Source organism: Primulina tabacum, unplaced genomic scaffold (genome assembly GCF_025594145.1).
Source record: "Primulina tabacum isolate GXHZ01 unplaced genomic scaffold, ASM2559414v2 Contig499, whole genome shotgun sequence".
Taxonomy (NCBI): domain Eukaryota; kingdom Viridiplantae; phylum Streptophyta; class Magnoliopsida; order Lamiales; family Gesneriaceae; genus Primulina; species Primulina tabacum.
Window position 1 is genome coordinate 59,273 of NW_027459763.1, and position 17,825 is coordinate 77,097.

The 17,825-nt window shown below is 33.3% G+C and overlaps 3 protein-coding genes across 3 annotated transcripts; 2 read left to right on the forward strand and 1 right to left on the reverse strand.

Annotated features, from left to right (window-relative positions):
* The first annotated feature begins 1,518 nt into the window (after positions 1–1,518).
* On the forward strand, positions 1,519–5,730 carry LOC142534413 (la-related protein 1C-like). The gene is made up of 6 exons (XM_075641284.1): positions 1,519–1,908; positions 2,097–2,626; positions 2,739–2,885; positions 2,984–3,074; positions 3,748–3,819; positions 5,599–5,730. The coding sequence occupies exons 1-6, from the start codon at positions 1,519–1,521 to the stop codon at positions 5,728–5,730; spliced, it is 1,362 nt and encodes a 453-aa protein (XP_075497399.1).
* A 1,161-nt stretch (positions 5,731–6,891) lies between these two features.
* LOC142534414 (NEP1-interacting protein-like 1) lies at positions 6,892–10,479 on the reverse strand (the record flags this gene model as incomplete). Its single annotated transcript, XM_075641285.1, has 4 exons — positions 6,892–6,970; positions 9,802–9,968; positions 10,056–10,136; positions 10,279–10,479. Coding segments are annotated over 4 exons (528 nt in total), but the record flags the coding sequence as incomplete, so codon positions are not given.
* Positions 10,480–14,645: 4,166 nt separating this feature from the next.
* On the forward strand, positions 14,646–17,347 carry LOC142534415 (la-related protein 1C-like). The gene is made up of 6 exons (XM_075641287.1): positions 14,646–15,035; positions 15,224–15,788; positions 15,865–16,012; positions 16,125–16,194; positions 16,862–16,933; positions 17,216–17,347. Exons 1-6 carry the CDS (start codon positions 14,646–14,648, stop codon positions 17,345–17,347), a joined length of 1,377 nt encoding a protein of 458 aa, XP_075497402.1.
* Positions 17,348–17,825: the final 478 nt, after the last annotated feature.

Sequence of the window (17,825 nt, forward strand, 5' to 3'; positions counted from 1 at the left end):
CAAATATACAATATTTAATAAAAATATTACCACCACTAAATTTTTAAATGGATGAGCTTATTGAGGACTTCTGAAAACATGTCTTTGATATTTCTTCTTGTATAGAAAATTGAACACTTAAATGAGTTTATAATGACATAAAATGCACTCTTATAAAAAATCGGTTTTGCCATTTTCATAAAATAAGAGCAAATACGAAGTATTTGTTAGTTGATATAAGAGTTCGTTATGTTGTGGCGTTTACATGTGCATGAGATGTGATGGAATAATATTAGATACAATCATCAACAGGAACACAAAAAAATAAGTGATATTAGAACAAAATGCTACGTGTGTACCATGAATAATCTTATACGACAAAAATCAACTCTTGAACATGTTGAAATCACCTCTATATTCTAGATAGCAGTGCATAGATGAATCAGACCATAATAATAATTCTTATGGTTGAACTAGTGACAAATACTTGTAGAGCCAATTTTTTCTAATAATTTTTTGGGCTTGAATCAATTAGTACATAAATTATTTAGAACAATTATTACATGTCAATTGACAAAAAAAATCTATTTAGGTTTAACGTAGATTTCTATCATGATTTTTATTTAATTAAAAGAATATTTTTGTCAATTGATTTAGAATGATTAAAGCAAATTATAATCTCTATATTATCTAAGAACAGAAGTAACACTCATGTTCTTATTCTCACCATATTTTCAAATTTTGAACATCCAATCCTTATCTATATTTTTGAAAGTATAGTTATGTTATACATTAATTATTATTTATTTAAAGTATGGTATTAAAGATAAATCGGCTATTTTTTTAGGTAAAAATTAATATGACAATAGTAAATATTTTATTCTTATTTAGATTATTTATTTTTTTAGTAATTTTAGAGTAAGTTTTTTGTTTTTCTTATCTAATCTTGTATTTGAGTTTTATTTAATTCTATCAAAATTTTCTAGCAAAAAGTTAATGTGAAACAATTTGAAATACAAAGATAAGATCTTCTTAATGATAATTTGGAGATAAATTATATCATCACCATATGTCAAAATTTTAAAAGTAAAACTTGATATAAATCACCTTATAAATCATTAAAGATTTTTCGATTTTTAAAAACATAGGCTTTGTTTTTATAAATAAAAGATATCGGATTTTAAATATCGATTATTTTACTTCTTTGTTTTTTTTTTCGAGATATAAAATATTATTTGTTCCGATATATAAATAAATAAAATTAACCTTTATCTTTTTATCTTGATACTAAATACGTATATCCTAATTAAATCCGAGCTGTAATTATATTTGTCGTAGGAAACTAATTCCCCGCTTCATTGCTCTATATATATGCGGGGAGACTAGAACACTGCACTTTTATTTGCTTCCGAACAAGGAAAACGGGCGGAGATAGGCGATTTCGATTTCGAGTGGGAATTTTTGGGTTTTCTTTAATCGATTCGATTGTGTTGGTGGGTTTGATGTTCAGTTGCCTGACCTATTTTTTTGTTTTCTGCAATGGCTACTGCTTCTGACTCCTCCGCCTCTGTTCAATCTGTAAATTCTGTTATTGATCGCCATTCACGGCTCGCGTCGCCTTGTTCATGTTCGAGTATCTCTGATCAGAAGCACGTTTTGCCTTCTGAAATTTTCCTAAACCAATTAATCGCACCACCTGCTAGTTTCTTGGCCGAGGATGGTCAGGCTGAGGGAAGTGAGAATGTTGGTGTAACCAAGAAGTGTGTTTGGAACAATCCTGCTAATGGTGTTGCTCCGCAGGTTGGTGCTTTGATGGGGACAGCATCTTGGCCTGATTTCTCCAAATCAGCTCGTGCTTCCACGAAGGCTTCTTCGAGTTCGACTGATTCTCTTGAAGAACTCTCTCACGAACCAATCATTCTGTCACAGGTTTATTATTTCTGTCATTGTTGTTCTCTATATTTTGGCCCTTTTAATCTACCTGTTCAATTTATCTGATGTTCTTAGTTGCTTGGGTTTTATTATATATGCTTCTAGTGCTATTATGAACTCGATGATCAAGTTTTCGTACAAGTTAGACTGCTTTCCTTACGAAATTTTCTTTTTGTGAATAATAGGGGACGTCAGTTGACTCTTGGTCTTCACAGGAAGTAGCAACAAATTCAGCTTCGAACCATGAATCTCCTATCCGCCAGTGTTCTCCGGAGCTAGGTGGTGACAGGACAAGTCACAGAAACATAACAGCCAACGGCAGCTTTTCTCAAGCACCAAATTCACACAGTTCTGTGGTTGAAGCGTCTCCTTTTAAGCCAGTGAAGTCCAGCATCTCTTCGGGGGTATCTCCTAGGGACAACACACGTTGGGATGTTGGACAGAGAGGAGGATCTCACAGTGGGCATGAGCCACACCATCCGCGTGGTCCTTTTAGAAGGAACAACAGTGGACCGCAACTTCAAGGGAATGGTTCTTCTAATCATGGCCATGGTAGCAAACGATACCAGGAACGTTGGATTGATGATTGGAGCTATAACCATCAATCTTTTGGCAGCAGAGTAAACCTTGCACCCCAGCAGAGTGTCGCCTCTCGGCCCTTCATACGTGGTCCAGTTTCAAGTGCTCCTTTTATTCCTCCACCTCCCCCCTGTGGGTGCGCGGCCCTATGGTCCCCCAGTGTTCTACAATGGTGAGGTTTGCTGCTTTGAGATACTTGCTTCTGTAGATTATCTTGCGTGCTAATTATATTTTGTTTCAATTTGCAGATGCTTCATCTTTTACGTATTTGCTCTTGGACCCCACCCAGGTTCACCCGGGCACATGCCTATGTTTCCATATGCACCAATGTCGTCTCCCATACCTGATCCTCACTTGCCTTCCAAAATTGTGAAACAGATAGATTATTATTTTTGGTATGTTATTTTTGTTATGCATACTAAATGATTCATCCGCTCATTGCTGTCTATTTGCGCATGGTATCAACGCTTGGATTCTCACATGTATCTTGCAGTGATGATAATTTGGTGAAGGACACATATTTGCGCCAGAAAATGGATGTGGATGGATGGGTTCCCATAAACTTAATAGCAAACTTTAAGAAAGTAAGTCGGTCAAATTAATGAAAAATTTCCTGCTTATGCTTATTTCTTTATCCATTTTATCTAAACTAAAACTTGCGATTCTTTTTTGATTGTTGGTACATAGAAGAGAAATTTTGAGGCTCTAGATCAGAAAGTTGAAAATATCAAAAGCTTGATTCTTTAATTGGAATTTAGTGAGCAATATAGGTTAAGAATTTTGAAATGTTTCGGTTTTGTTAGATTATTCTTGGATGAAATAAAATGACAATTGATATCTAACTGTAATACGCTTGAGTTTATCAGAAGATTTATATTGATATGGAAATGGTAAATTTGTATGACCAAGAATGCACATTAGAATCATGGTACACTCTTTTTAGTTGGTTTCATTAGGTAACAATGATACTATTTGAGAATGAAGTAGCTTGGACGGGTTAGTTATTCATGTAAGTTGTCTTTGGAGTGGAATTTGGAGATGCCTGATCGGATCAAAATCATCTCTGGCTGAAAATCTTGCCTGCCATGATTTGAAACACCAAATCGACTGTTAGTGCTGCCATTTAACCTCTTATCATAGTCACAGAGGCAGCTGGATATTTTATGGCTGATCATATCAAACTTTTTAAATGATTTGCCACCTATTACGATGAGACTTAACTATGAATACTAATATTATACATTCTCAATTTTTCAGATTAGGGAGCTGACAGACAATGTCCAACTTATATTGGATGCTTTGCGAGCTTCGAATGTGGTGGAAATACAGGTGAAATGTATCGCATATTTGATCTTCGCAATACCACTTTTCTTATAGTAAATCTTTTACTAGTAGTGTAGTCCAAAATTTTACTGAAAAAACAAGTGAATATGCGATTAACTTATGAGCAAAATCTGTTAATATCCCCTTTTCAGCTTTCTCATGCGACTTGTTCTATATATCTATAGACTTGTTATCCTTTGGGTATTTTGTAGACATTTCATCCACGACATGCACTTTAGATAGAGTATTGGTGGTTTCTAACTCATCTAGGCGATTTTTTTTCTTACTCTTGCAGGGAGAAAAGGTGAGGAGGAAGGGTAATTGGAGAAAATGGATAATGCCAACCTTCTTGTATTCTACATGATCAAGTCCTCAATTTCTTTAATGAGCAATATAGGTTAAGAAGTAAAATCATTGAACGAGGAAACAACTGGTTCTTTAGTGGTTTTTTTTAAAATACAATTGTGCATTTTACGATGTCCTTTTACCAAGTACTCTAATATTTTGCCAAAAATATTAATTTTCCGTCAAAATGTTATTTCTAAAAAGAAAAGATATATCATTAATATTGAATATATGTACTACAATAAATGATAATTTCAATTATTGTTTGTATTGATTATATCAATTCATTTAGTTCAAATTGAATTTAATTCATTTTTATATTAATTCAAATATAATTTATATATTATATATTTTTTATTCAAATTGAAACTAAACTTTATTGAAAATATAAACTAAATTAAAAATTTTTACATTGATTATATCAATCAATTTAATTTGTGATATGATTTGTGTTACTATGATATATTTAATTTTTATTACAAACTGTATAAATAAATTTTAAACACAAATGATTACAATGTTATATATATATATATATATATAATTTTGATATCCTGCACACCTACGTGCACACCTCTGTGAGCACCGATGAGGTGTCACTCATCCATTCGATGTGTAATTTTTCTATATTTCATCACATCCAATAGATGAGTGACACCTCGTCGGTGCTCACAAAAGTGTGTACGGTAGGTGTGCAGGATATCAAAATTAATTATATGTGTGTGTACTGTAATAAATGATCACTTTAATTATTGTTTGCATTGATTATATCAATTCATTTAATTCAATTTTGAATTTATTTAATTTTTGTATTAATTCAAATGTAATTTATGTATTATATGTTTTTTTATTTTTTTACTCAAATTGAAACTAATCGAAGATAGCCTAAATTGGGGCAATCCATGGTATTTTTCGATTTCTAGATAATTCAATGTTAAGTGTTGTACAATTATGCCAAGGAAATGGGAATCATGCTGGCTGCGGATCAACTTTTGAAAACTAGATAGATATCGAGCACATAATTAAACAAGAATAAAATGTTATAAAATATTTTGAAATATATTTATACAGATGGATTTATTATATATTTCGAGCATGTTTTAGTTTGATATTTTTGAGTATAAGAATAATGTGGGAGCATGTTTTAGTTTGATATTTCGGAGAATATATCACCCAAATAAATCATATACTCTTGCTAATATACTATCCTCCAAAAATTAGATTTACTAGTATTTATCCATTATATACTATCCTCCAAAAATTAGATTAACTATGAGCAAAATCTGTTAATATCCCCTTTTCAGCTTTCTCATCCGTCTTGTTCTATATATCTATATATCCTTTGGGTATTTTGTAGACATTTCATCCCACAACATGCACTTTAGATAGAGCATCGGTGCTTTCTAACTTATCTAGGCGATTTTTTTCTTACTCTTGCAGGGAGGAAAGGTGAGGAGGAAGGGTAACTGGAGGAAATGGATAATTCCAACCATCATGTTTCCTACAGGATCAAGTCCTCATTCTCTCCATATTTCTAGTCTGCATATACATGATGAAAAGACAAACACGTAGTTTTCTAGCGATACTATTATCATAGGTGGGGACTTTGAACACACAACAACTCTATATTTTAGGCTGCTTTTCAGAGTTTGTGGTGGTCTCTAACTCATCTAGGCGATTTTTTTTCTTACTCTTGCAGGTAGAATAGGTGAGTAGGAAGGGTTACTGGAGAAAATGGATAATGCCAACTATCCTGTATTCTACAGGATCAAGTCCTCAATCTCTCAATATTTCTAATCTGCATATACATGATAAAAAGACTAACACAATTTCTAGCTATATTTTAGCCACCGTCGGAAGATATTGGTTTACTTCCACTTATTTCTTATAGTCGTTGGTAATTTAGTTGGATTCGTGATTGTCCAGAGTCTATTGCCTCTCTTTTTTTTATTTTTTTTCCCCAGAAACATCTTATATTATATTGAAATATTGGATATGAATATTTTCTGTTTGGTTTTTATGTGATTTATTTTTACTAATTGCATCTTTATCACTGCGAAAATTATAGATATTTTCAATAAAATATATTTGAAAATCTATAAAGTAAGACTAAAGAAAATATTTCATCTAACCCACATAGCGATTAATGTGTGGCCACGAGCATTAAATAATATATTTTTTGTTATAATATAAATTGTTACGGTGAAAATAGTTTGAATCATACTCAAAATTAGTTTACTACGTACGTTTTGGTTTTGAGCCGAGTATGATATTTTTGAAATTATATATATAATGGATCAACACTAGTAAATCTAATTTTTGGAGGATAGTATATTAGCAAGAGTAAATGATTTATTTGGTGATATATACTCCGAAATATCAAACTAAAACAAGCTCCAACATTATTCAAGCTCAATATCAAACTAAAACATGCTCGAAATATATAATAAATCCATCTGTACAAATATATTTCAAAATATTTTATAACATTTATTCTTGTTTAATTACGTGCTCGATATCTATCTAGTTTTCAAAAGTTGATCCGCAGCCAGCATGATTCCCATTTCCTTGGAATAATTGTACAACACTTAACATTGAATTTTCTTGAAATCGAAAAATACCATGAATTGCTCCCATTTAGGCTATATTCGACTAGTCGTTTAACAGAAGCTTTCGAGCGTGAACAGTGAGGTGCACTGGGCAAGTGCGTGCGTGCGTGCATGCATTGCAAGGCTAAGCGTGCTTGTCTTCGGCGATAACCCCTCGAACGAGGGCTTGCAACTTCACCAGACTTTTCTGAATGCCTTCTAGCCTGTATAAATATATGCAAACATGCATTATGTTATCATAAGTAATATATGGTTTAGGCATTGTTTGTCCAATAAGTCTGACCAAAATAGATTTTGATTATCTGTTTATTAAAAGTAGGAATTACTAAAATAATTTGTCATTGTCCGTATTTGGAATATTTTTCGCCTGAGTGCTGCCATGTTTTCAAACGTATGGATAATATTCAATACTATGTTATGAGATACAAAGGAAGACAATTATTACATTAAGAACAAATTTTGGACTCATAAATAATCAAATTTCAATTCACAAGCCAACTTACAAGATCATTTTCGTCTGTTTCTAACAAAATTCTCTCTATATATAATGTTTGCGCGCGAATAAGTAAGACAACCATACTTCTCTTGACAAGAAATCTGTACCCATAGTCTCTTCATACAAGATGTTGCTTATTTCATTGCTGAATCTTCCTTTTGTTGTTGTTGTGCACAATCACAATACTAGAATAGCTTTCGTGATCGGATGATGATCGTTGGAAAAGTTTTTTCACGACGATTCGAGATAGAGGTTTTTCCGTTTCCTGTAATGAAACCCATTTTGGCTGTCGGCTTTGAGATTTAAGAATTGTTAAATGTTGGGACTATTCAAGAGTAGAGAGGGGAATGAGTTGAGTGGGTAGCATGTTCTTCTATCATCGTGCATGGATGAATTGTTTGGGTCTTTTGTCGTGTATCTCTCGCGAATACCTATATTGCCCTTGCTAAACACGTTTGTTGTGGATTTCAACGGTGGTTCTTAGTTCATATTTCATGTATGGAACTGAAATTTGAATCAAGAAAGATTTAAAGTTTGAAATCGGTCATTTTTTTTGTAGGGAAAAAATAAACTTTTCGATCTATTAACTTGTTACATTTTGAGTTTTGATCGACTAAATATTTAAAATTTTACTTTAGTATAACTTCAAATAAATTGCTAACAATACCGAATTTTTTTTGTAATACATTGATTATTATTATTATTTTTTTTTTGAAAAGATTGAATTAGTTTTGGTCTTATCAATGACATGTATTTTGGACCTTCATACAGAAGTAATTGCGTAACTAGGCAATATTTTGTGAAAAGTAAAATAATTTCAACGTCTCGATACCATAAAGATTTGAAGTTGTTTTAAGAACAAATATGCATTTGGACATATATTTTAAAATCGTTTTTTATAATTAAAAAGTAGTATGTTTCGATTTTTATCGTACCTTTATTTCTAAAAATATAAAAAAAAACTCTCAATTGTTCTTTGTAGAACACCTTTTTAAAATATTTCACAAAAAATTTATCCAAACACATGCTTTTATTTTTTATTTGTAAAATACTACAAAATATTGCTCAGCCGAGCCTTAATTTGTTTTGGTTCAGAAATTAGTTGAGATATTTTCTCCTAATTTTATTTTCGATTCCTTGAAAAAAAATAGAAAAAGAACCGCTAATAAGATGAATATACTTTTTTTAAAAGAAATTATTGCAAAATGAATGATAATGCATTCTTTTTCAAATCCAAAAAGTAACAGTATAAAGTTGACTGTCCTACTTACGTAGTATTCTATCGATCATGTATGTATGGATTGGGAGGAGGACTCTCCATTCTCATTGATATATAATAAAAAAGTACTTTCATTTTATCTCTTTAGCTTAAGGAAAGTTCTTTAAAAAAACTAGCTTTCTCACGGACTTGTAGCCAATTTTAGAATTCTCAAAATTTCGTATGATTGGAGTGAGAGATTTTTTTTCATTACATGGTAAACAGTGATTTCGATTGTCATAAAGATAATCTGAAATCCGATGTTATAAATTAAAATACTTACACTTAATAGATTTTTTTTTAAAAAAAAAACAAGAATAAAGAGTTACACCAGATGAGCGTTAAAATTAAAAATGGTTAGAAAGTGCAAAGCATGGTTGTGAATGAAGTGAAAATCAAGCAAGAAAAATTGAACTTTATTGATAAATAAACTATGGAACAATATTTATAAATGAATAAGAATGAAAATATATTATGCGCCTGTACTAATTTGCATAATTTACGATGATTTATAGGAATAGTCAAATTATCCACGTCATACAGATGGATACGATACAATGCATGTAACAACACAACTAGTGATGATAAAGAAAATACTAATAGCAAACAAACATGGTGTGTACGTAGGATCTGTGAGGGAATACAAACCACACCTCAAAATTTTCTTTACAAAATCGTGATCAAGTGCAGAGAGACCGAACACGAAAGATGTTGCCTCAGAAACTACATACATAGAGCTGCACCTAGCCAATCTAAAACTACGGATTTATTGAACAAATAGAGAGGCCGTATACGAGTAAGAGGATATCATCAAGCTGGTGTTTCTCGCCGTACAAAAAGAGCATCAAAATACTCTTCTACACAACGGCAAAGACCGTGTCTCACCAGCCAAGAGTCGATGCAAGGTAGATGAAACAAGTGGTGACAATGAGGTAAACTTGCGCACAGGTCTCCCCTAGCTGAAAGTCCTGCGTATATTTAAAAGCATGGGACAGATTCTTCGAAATCAGTTACAACTTGTCGATAAAAGAAGTCTATATACAAAGAGCTCAACTTTGGCCAACACTTGAATAATTACAATGGCCTCTTCTGAAATTAGGTGGATATAAATGAATACCCACACCGAGCTGTAGATGTAGGATGTGTCGTATGCGTAATTGCTTTGTCATAGAAATTACGCAAATTTCATAAATGTCACTATATAGGCCAAAAGTCAAGGTGCACTGATGTAGTTTATCTAACAAGAGACAGATAAAAAGGGAAAGAAATTAGAACAGTACCTGAAGGCAAACCAACAAGAGACTCCCTCTCCGGAAGTATCAACAATGTCGTCTCTTGCAACCCTTATCTTTGGGAACTTTTCAACTGTGTCTACTAACAAACCATTTGCCCCCGCCAGTGTCAAAAATGTCGGGAACGTCTTCAAATGTTGTTCTACAGCTCCCATCTGATTAACGAAGAAAATTTCGTAAGTCAAAAAAGTAAAAATACTGTCATCCCTATTTCAAAGAAAAGCAATCGAGCAGCATAATACCTGACTTTGCACGGCACTTAGCATAGCTGGACCAATACGCTCGCGGACAAGTCTGCCACTTAGAAGGCTCACTTCATCAATCTGTACAGTCAGATTATTAGCTCCAAACTCAATCAGATTACTAAACATGCTATAAATCTCGAAGATTGAATGCCAGAATTATCACGTCTGCAATTGAATAGTATTGACTCAAGATTTAATCCATTCAATAGATAAGACTTACCAAATACAGGAGACACTGTATCCCAGATTCATCGGACTGCCACAAAAGAAGTGATGATTCAAAGACTTCGATGGAGAAACAGCACCCGGATATGGCACCAACCGAAGCCCCTCTAACAAATCCACTTTCTGTCTCTTGGCCAATAAGCGCTCCAGTCATTGCTCCCAATATGGTACCAACTGCATAGCAGGGACAGCTCCTTCATTAGCATAAAGAATAATTCGAGAGAAAGTACTACTAAAGATCAACATCCCTCTAAAATTCGGTAGTTCTGCGTGGGACGACGTTCTGAAAAAAATAATCATAAGGTGATTGAAAAATCACCTTAACAACTCCAAAAACTATACAGCACAAAATTCACATCCAAAATCCTACACCAACAATCACAAAGAAAATGAAAACTGCATCCTTGGGGTTCTCAGTATGAATGATGGTTTTCTTCACATTCTCTGTCACCCAAGGTCCAAACATAGCCTAAAATTATAATTTCTTTAAATGTTCTAAATCCCCAAATATGCTGAAAACCCCCAATTTGCGGGACATAGCAAAAACCTAAACCCTAAAACAATAAAAACCACGGGAGAACAAATCAATGTTAAGGAAAAAACACATTATAATTATGGGGTGGGTGAAACCACCAAACCCCTTGAATCGTGATAACCCACCTGCATTAGAAGCGTACGATCAAACCAAAATCAAGAAATTGAATCTACAACCACTCAAACCAAATGGTTCCAATATGTTGTTTGTACTTAAGAAGTCTACTACAAACAAAAAATGTTGAAACATATTGGAACCATTTGCAGCAAGGGAGGTGGAAAAGGAGTGTGGATTGGCAGTCCTCACTCACCCAAGGCACCTAAGCATGGCCCTCGTCCCCCTTCTCGTCTAAAATGCACTGAGATGCGCCAAATTGCAGCTGTTCTCTTCCAAGAATCCCCATTTTCTTCAAAATGTTTGGTGCCATCCTTTTTGCCGAAACCTGTCTGCAAATCCTTGGCTTCTAATAGAGCCCTATTCTACGAGGATGAACTGTGCCAAGCGGTTGCGCAAAACAATCTTCGTTGATTTTTGCTGTTTTCTGGTATTATTTTTGTTCCATATATGTGTATAGCTAGAACATTGGCATGATTGCTTTTGGTATAGTTTCTGGAGATTTGGAGTAGTTCTATCATGATTTTTCTAGTCAGTTTAGGTGCTTGTGAATTTTGGGGCCTAAAGATTCTGTTGTCATAGGAAATCCGCCGAATCAATAAGTGGTTGAACTTCTAGAACTTAAATATCTTGACCGTCGGTTGAATTACTGTTTGAACAGTCTAAAACACCCTGTGGATCACCAACTACTACACCAACGTCGAACTGGTTCCAGGATACATCAAATCCTGCATCAACGTCCAATCTTAGTGGATTTGGAGAAAGAGGTTTTCAAACAAAAAAACTTCTTCGGAAGTCATCTAACAAAGATATTGCCCAATCGATTCTGAATTCTCCAACCGATTATAATGTGCTAGTGCATTAGTAGGGACAATAGATCTAACACAGTAGTCGATTTCAACTGGTTAATAAGACAAGACGAATCTTTAAAATATTATTTCATTTCATGTTTCTTATTCTATTAGGGTGTGTTTGGTACAAGTGATGAGATAAATAAATGATTAATTATGCTATAGATAATCAAACATTATGTGATACTATTAAGATTGTTTGGTTCAACATTTTGAATATGTGATTAGCTTTTAAATATTGAGTGAGTCTCATGTGAGACCGTCCCACGGATCATAATCCGTGAGAGGGTCAACTCTACCCATATTCACAATAAAAAGTAATACTCTTAGCATAAAAGTAATACTTTTTCATGGGTAACCCAAATAAGAGATCCGTCTCACAAATACGACCCGTGAGACCGTCTCACACAAGTTTTTGCGTATTAATAAATTTAATATTATACCCTTGTTAAGTTTACTTATTTGTTGTGCTCAAAGCAATACATAATATTAGATAATAATAATAATAATGTTAATAATGACGATATTAATAATTGAATTAATATGTGTAAATATCATAAATTAAAAATATAAAAATAAAATATTATTGATAAGCATAACCAACATTAAAATTTAGTTTTTATTATTTATTAAATATATACAAATAAATTATTTTTTTCAAAATAAAAATATATCTTTATATTTTTTAAAGTTAAATAAATTAAATAATAATGATATATATAAATATCAGGATCGACATCTAACGTACAACATTCTAAAATAAATTTTTATTCAAGGCAAAAACTTGTGTGAGACGGTCTCATGGGTCGTATTTTGTGAGACGGATCTCTATTGGGTCATCCATGAAAAAGTATTATTTTTATGCTAAGAGTATTACTTTTATTGTGAATATGAGTAGGGTTGACCCGTCTCACAGATTAAGATCCGTGAGACGGTCTCACATAAGACTCATCTTTATTCAATAAATAACTTAACACTCTAAGAAATAAGAGAGAGAAAAATGTAATTTATTAAGTTTTGATAGTGTATCTCACTTGATTTGTAGATTAATAATCAAATAGTTATCTAAAAAATTGGATCTTAATCGGATCAAAATGATTATTAAAACATCTTAAAATTTTAACCAAATATTGGATAAGTGTTTGACTATTAATCTATCATTGTTTAATCCACTCAACCAAACCCCCTTAGAATATACTTTGAACCTTTCCTATTTTAAATTGATTTTCCATAAACAAAGAACATTTTCATTTACCTAAGAATACAGAGAGAGGGATTCATTTCCTTGTACTAAATTGTGCTATGATAACGGTACGGTTTATATTTGTTTTAAGAGGCACTTTAGGTTTTGTATTTCATGTTCCGGGACAAATATACAATATTTAATAAAAATATTACCACCCTAAATTTTTAAATGGATGAGCTTATTGAGGACTTCTGAAAACATGTCTTTGATATTTCTTCTTATATAGAAATTGAACACTTAAATGAGTTTATAATGACATAAAATGCACTCTTATAAAAATCGGTTTTGCCATTTTCATAAATAAGAGCAAATACGAAGTATTTGTTAGTTGATATAAGAGTTCGTTATGTTGTGGCGTTTACATGTGCATGAGATGTGATGGAATAATATTAGATACAATCATCAACAGGAACACAAAAAATAAGTGATATTTAGAACAAAATGCTACGTGTGTACCATGAATAATCTTATACGACAAAAATCAACTCTTGAACATGTTGAAATCCTCTATATTCTAGATAGCAGTGCATAGATGAATCAGACCATAATAATAATTCTTAGGGTTGAACTAGTGACAAATACTTGTGAGCCAATTTTTCTAATAATTTTTTGGGCGAATCAATAGTACATAAATTATTTAGAACAATTATTACATGTCATTGACAAAAAAATCTATTTAGTTTAACGTAGATTTCTATCATGATTTTTTTAATTAAAAGAATATTTTTGTCAATTGATTTAGAATGATTAAAGCAAATTATAATCTCTATATTATCTAAGAACAGAAGTAACACTCATGTTCTTATTCTCACCATATTTTCAAATTTTGAACATCCAATCCTTATCTATATTTTTGAAAGTATAGTTATGTTATACATTAATTATTATTTATTTAAAGTATGGTATTAAAGATAAATCGGCTATTTTTTTAGGAAAAAATTAATATGACAATAGTAAATATTTTATTCTTATTGATTATTTATTTTTTTAGTAATTTTAGAGTAAGTTTTTTGTTTTTCTTATCTAATCTTGTATTTGAGTTTTATTTAATTCTATCAAAATTTTCTAGCAAAAAGTTAATGTGAAACAATTTGAAATACAAAGATAAGATCTTCTTAATGATAATTTGGAGATAAATTATATCATCACCATATGTCAAAATTTTAAAAGTAAAACTTGATATAAATCACCTTATAAATCATTAAAGATTTTTTTTTTTAAAAACATAGGCTTTGTTTTATAAAAAAGATATCGGATTTTAAATATCGATTATTTTACTTCTTTGTTTTTTTTTTCGAGATATAAAATATTATTTGTTCCGATATATAAATAAATAAAATTAACCTTTATCTTTTTATCTTGATACTAAATACGTATATCCTAATTAAATCCGAGCTGTAATTATATTTGTCGTAGGAAACTAATTCCCCGCTTCATTGCTCTATATATATGCGGGGAGACTAGAACACTGCACTTTTATTTGCTTCCGAACAAGAAAACGGGCGGAGATAGGCGATTTCGATTTCGAGTGGGAATTTTTGGGTTTTCTTTAATCGATTCGATTGTGTTGGTGGGTTTGATGTTCAGTTGCCTGACCTATTTTTTTGTTTTCTGCAATGGCTACTGCTTCTGACTCCTCCGCCTCTGTTCAATCTGTAAATTCTGTTATTGATCGCCATTCACGGCTCGCGTCGCCTTGTTCATGTTCGAGTATCTCTGATCAGAAGCACGTTTTGCCTTCTGAAATTTTCCTAAACCAATTAATCGCACCACCTGCTAGTTTCTTGGCCGAGGATGGTCAGGCTGAGGGAAGTGAGAATGTTGGTGTAACCAAGAAGTGTGTTTGGAACAATCCTGCTAATGGTGTTGCTCCGCAGGTTGGTGCTTTGATGGGGACAGCATCTTGGCCTGATTTCTCCAAATCAGCTCGTGCTTCCACGAAGGCTTCTTCGAGTTCGACTGATTCTCTTGAAGAACTCTCTCACGAACCAATCATTCTGTCACAGGTTTATTATTTCTGTCATTGTTGTTCTCTATATTTTGGCCCTTTTAATCTACCTGTTCAATTTATCTGATGTTCTTAGTTGCTTGGGTTTTATTATATATGCTTCTAGTGCTATTATGAACTCGATGATCAAGTTTTCGTACAAGTTAGACTGCTTTCCTTACGAAATTTTCTTTTTGTGAATAATAGGGGACGTCAGTTGACTCTTGGTCTTCACAGGAAGTAGCAACAAATTCAGCTTCGAACCATGAATCTCCTATCCGCCAGTGTTCTCCGGAGCTAGGTGGTGACAGGACAAGTCACAGAAACATAACAGCCAACGGCAGCTTTTCTCAAGCACCAAATTCACACAGTTCTGTGGTTGAAGCGTCTCCTTTTAAGCCAGTGAAGTCCAGCATCTCTTCGGGGGTATCTCCTAGGGACAACACACGTTGGGATGTTGGACAGAGAGGAGGATCTCACAGTGGGCATGAGCCACACCATCCGCGTGGTCCTTTTAGAAGGAACAACAGTGGACCGCAACTTCAAGGGAATGGTTCTTCTAATCATGGCCATGGTAGCAAACGATACCAGGAACGTTGGATTGATGATTGGAGCTATAACCATCAATCTTTTGGCAGCAGAGTAAACCTTGCACCCCAGCAGAGTGTCGCCTCTCGGCCCTTCATACGTGGTCCAGTTTCAAGTGCTCCTTTTATTCCTCCACCTCCCCCTGTGGGTGCGCGGCCCTATGGTCCCCCAGTGTTCTACAATGGTGAGGTTTGCTGCTTTGAGATACTTGCTTCTGTAGATTATCTTGCGTGCTAATTATATTTTGTTTCAATTTGCAGATGCTTCATCTTTTACGTATTTTGCTCTTGGACCCCACCCAGGTTCACCCGGGCACATGCCTATGTTTCCATATGCACCAATGTCGTCTCCCATACCTGATCCTCACTTGCCTTCCAAAATTGTGAAACAGATAGATTATTATTTTTGGTATGTTATTTTTGTTATGCATACTAAATGATTCATCCGCTCATTGCTGTCTATTTGCGCATGGTATCAACGCTTGGATTTTCACATGTCTTGCGTGATGAATTTGGTGAAGGACACATTTTGCGCCAGAAAATGGATGTGGATGGATGGTTCCCATAAACTTAATAGCAAGCTTTAAGAAAGTAAGTCGGTCAAATTAATGAAAATTTCCTGCTTATGCTTATTTCTTTATCCATTTATCTAAACTAAAACTTGCGATTCTTTTTTGATTGTTGGTACATAGAAGAGAAATTTTGAGGCTCTAGATCAGAAAGTTGAAAATATCAAAAGCTTGATTCTTAATTGGAATTTAGTGAGCAATAGGTTAAGAATTTGAAATGTTTCGGTTTTGTTAGATTATTCTTGGATGAAATAAAATGACAATTGATATCTAACTGTAATACGCTTGAGTTTATCAGAAGATTTATATTGATATGGAAATGGTAAATGTGTATGACCAAGAATGCACATTAGAATCATGGTACACTCTTTTTAGTTGGTTTCATTAGGTAACAATGATACTATTTTGAGAATGAAGTAGCTTGGACGGGTTAGTTATTCATGTAAGTTGTCTTTGGAGTGGAATTTGGAGATGCCTGATCGGATCAAAATCATCTCTGGCTGAAAATCTTGCTGCCATGATTTGAAACACCAAATCGACTGTTAGTGCTGCCATTTAACCTCTTATCATAGTCACAGAGGCAGCTGGATATTTTATGGCTGATCATATCAAACTTTTTAAATGATTTGCCACCTATTACGATGAGACTTAACTATGAATACTAATATTATACATTCTCAATTTTTCAGATTAGGGAGCTGACAGACAATGTCCAACTTATATTGGATGCTTTGCGAGCTTCGAATGTGGTGGAAATACAGGTGAAATGTATCGCATATTTGATCTTCGCAATACCACTTTTCTTATAGTAAATCTTTTACTAGTAGTGTAGTCCAAAATTTTACTGAAAAAACAAGTGAATATGCGATTAACTTATGAGCAAAATCTGTTAATATCCCCTTTTCAGCTTTCTCATCCGTCTTGTTCTATATATCTATATATCCTTTGGGTATTTTGTAGACATTTCATCCCACAACATGCACTTTAGATAGAGCATCGGTGCTTTCTAACTTATCTAGGCGATTTTTTTCTTACTCTTGCAGGGAGGAAAGGTGAGGAGGAAGGGTAACTGGAGAAAATGGATAATTCCAACCATCATGTTTCCTACCGGATCAAGTCCTCATTCTCTCAATATTTCTAGTCTGCATATACATGATGAAAAGACAAACACGTAGTTTCTAGCGATACTATTATCATAGGTGGGGACTTTGAACACACAACAACTCTATATTTTAGGCTGCTTTTCAGAGTTTGTGGTGGTCTCTAACTCATCTAGGCGATTTTTTTTTCTTACTCTTGCAGGTAGAATAGGTGAGTAGGAAGGGTTACTGGAGAAAATGGATAATGCCAACTATCCTGTATTCTACAGGATCAAGTCCTCAATCTCTCAATATTTCTAATCTGCATATACATGATAAAAGACTAACACAATTTCTAGCTATATTTTAGCCACCGTCGGAAGATATTGGTTTACTTCCACTTATTTCTTATAGTCGTTGGTAATTTAGTTGGATTCGTGATTGTCCAGAGTCTATTGCCTCTCTTTTTTTTTATTTTTTTTCCCCAGAAACATCTTATATTATATTGAAATATTGGATATGAATATTTTCTGTTTGGTTTTTATGTGATTTATTTTTACTAATTGCATCTTTA

Excerpts from the sequence above, each read along its gene's own strand:
- LOC142534413 (XM_075641284.1), top strand. The coding sequence starts at position 1,519 with ATGGCTACTGCTTCTGACTCCTCCGCCTCTGTTCAATCTGTAAATTCT. Across the intron at positions 1,909-2,096 it reads AACCAATCATTCTGTCACAG|GGGACGTCAGTTGACTCTTG; the intron begins GTTTATTATTTC and ends TGTGAATAATAG. Across the intron at positions 3,820-5,598 it reads CGAATGTGGTGGAAATACAG|GGAGGAAAGGTGAGGAGGAA; the intron begins GTGAAATGTATC and ends TTACTCTTGCAG.
- LOC142534415 (XM_075641287.1), top strand. The coding sequence starts at position 14,646 with ATGGCTACTGCTTCTGACTCCTCCGCCTCTGTTCAATCTGTAAATTCT. Across the intron at positions 15,789-15,864 it reads TCCCCCAGTGTTCTACAATG|ATGCTTCATCTTTTACGTAT; the intron begins GTGAGGTTTGCT and ends TTCAATTTGCAG. Across the intron at positions 16,013-16,124 it reads CAGATAGATTATTATTTTTG|GACACATTTTGCGCCAGAAA; the intron begins GTATGTTATTTT and ends AATTTGGTGAAG.